Raw genomic sequence first — 1,663 nt, 5'->3', positions numbered from 1 at the left:
TCAGCACGCTGGCGATGCTTCGGACTGCACCGCCCGACTGTGCAGGGTAGCAAGTTAACACCAAGGGCTAGCGAATCGAGCGCCAGGTGGGACTGTGAATTCCGCAGCAACCGAATACAAAGCACTGGCGGGCGAGTGGTGATCCAATGGCACCAGGCCGCTTCCATCACTTGGTCGGCCCGTCACCAAATTAAGACGTCTGCGGATGCGTTTCTGTCACCAGCACACTTGAGAAGAGACATATGCAATGTGATGGCCAAACGGTGACCTTCGAGGCAAGTCGTTCGCTTTCGCCTTTCGCCTTTCGCCCAGAGAACCGGCTTGCCCTGCTCGTCACTTTTCGCAGTCGTGTTTCACCCTGGCGATACAGGCAGCCGATCATTTCCACTTGCACCCGGAAGTCCACTGAAAGAATCGCCTGCTGGGGCCCTTTCTGCCGGGCGATGATGAAATGTGGCCCACCAGCCTGTTCCTGGTCTTCACTTGCGTGTCGCGTCGGCGCACTCCATGGTGTCCCGTCGGCGCACTCCATGGTGTCCCGTCGGCGCATTCAATGGTTGTCCCGTCGAGACTTCACTGTTCAGGCCCGAGATGTCTACCGGCGCCGTCTCCTGTTGCCCGCCCGTCCACCCCCTCCTCCATCTCCGTCTTGGCTGATGGAGGGTGGCAAGTCCCCCTTTGCCTTCGTCACGCACGCCCAGCAGGGGTCCAGTGCACTCAACGTGAATCACGAAAAGCCTGTGGGACGAGATCTCAACACGAGACGGCCCGCTGCGTCAGCCACGACTGACCCTCGACGCTGCTGGGACAAGTCGTGGGGAAACCGTACTGTGTACTGTGCCGAGGAAGTGGTGCGGCGCTGCACAAGCACAGGCATAGGCATAGGCGTAGAACGCGTTGGCTCGACGCATCTCTGTAGGTCAACAAGAAAATGCACAGTAGGATGCGACGAAACTGCTAGCATCCCGGAGCCAGAGCCTGATAAAGTGCGTCACGGAAAGACCCATATGAACACGATGCACGCCTCGTCACGGTTCGAGTCTCACTTGACCAGCGGCGCATGATACGAACACCCAAGCAACGTCTTGCAAGGTGAGGATGCTTGCTTCACTGGCCCGGCTACTGCGTCGTTGGGCACGAAAGCAGCAGCGGTGCCTGGGCCTAACAATAACGATAAGGAGGAGGGTCGGCGCAGTTCAACCCCGCCTGTGTGCGCGCTCGGCCAGTGGGAGGCACAAGACGTGCCAGCCTTGCTTCGACCAGATGCGAGGTCACACGTTGCAGGACGCAGCCTCCAGGACCAGTGGCTTGCCAGGTATTGTTGAATTGCCGCGAGGCTGCGTGGAGCAGACCGCGCGGGTCTGTATTGAGCACACGATGAACGGGCATTCACAGCAAGGGGACAAGCAGGCCAACGAGATATGGCCCTGTTTGGGGCCTGCTGTGTGTGTTTCTTCTATCCTGGTTTCTTGCCAGGCAGGATGAGCGTCGTCTATCATCCGGGTTCTTGCCAGTGAGAAAAAGCGTCGTCTATCATCCCGGTTCTTGCCAGTGAGAAAAAGCGTCGTCTCCTCTCCCGGCTCAGTCAGAAAAAGCGCGTGAAACAAGGCGCCGGTCTCGCGTCAAAAACCCAGGCCCCCTTGGTGTCTGAGCTCGCTCACTG

General features: G+C 58.9%; 1 protein-coding gene across 1 annotated transcript in view; it reads right to left on the bottom strand.

Annotated features, from left to right (window-relative positions):
• Positions 1-532, bottom strand: part of VDBG_02632 (conserved hypothetical protein) — a gene marked incomplete at both ends in the record, with an annotated part of 1,072 nt that extends 540 nt beyond the window's left edge. Inside the window, one exon of the mRNA XM_003006447.1 lies at positions 269-532. Within this exon, the coding sequence (XP_003006493.1) occupies positions 269-532 (264 nt within the window). The remainder of the gene's footprint in view (positions 1-268) is intronic.
• Between the last annotated feature and the right edge of the window lie 1,131 nt (positions 533-1,663).

The sequence above is a fragment of the Verticillium alfalfae genome, genomic scaffold (assembly GCF_000150825.1).
Source record: "Verticillium alfalfae VaMs.102 supercont1.3 genomic scaffold, whole genome shotgun sequence".
Classification (NCBI taxonomy): domain Eukaryota; kingdom Fungi; phylum Ascomycota; class Sordariomycetes; order Glomerellales; family Plectosphaerellaceae; genus Verticillium; species Verticillium alfalfae.
The sequence above is the reverse complement of the archived record's forward strand: the minus strand, read 5'-3'. Positions and strand labels throughout refer to the sequence as shown.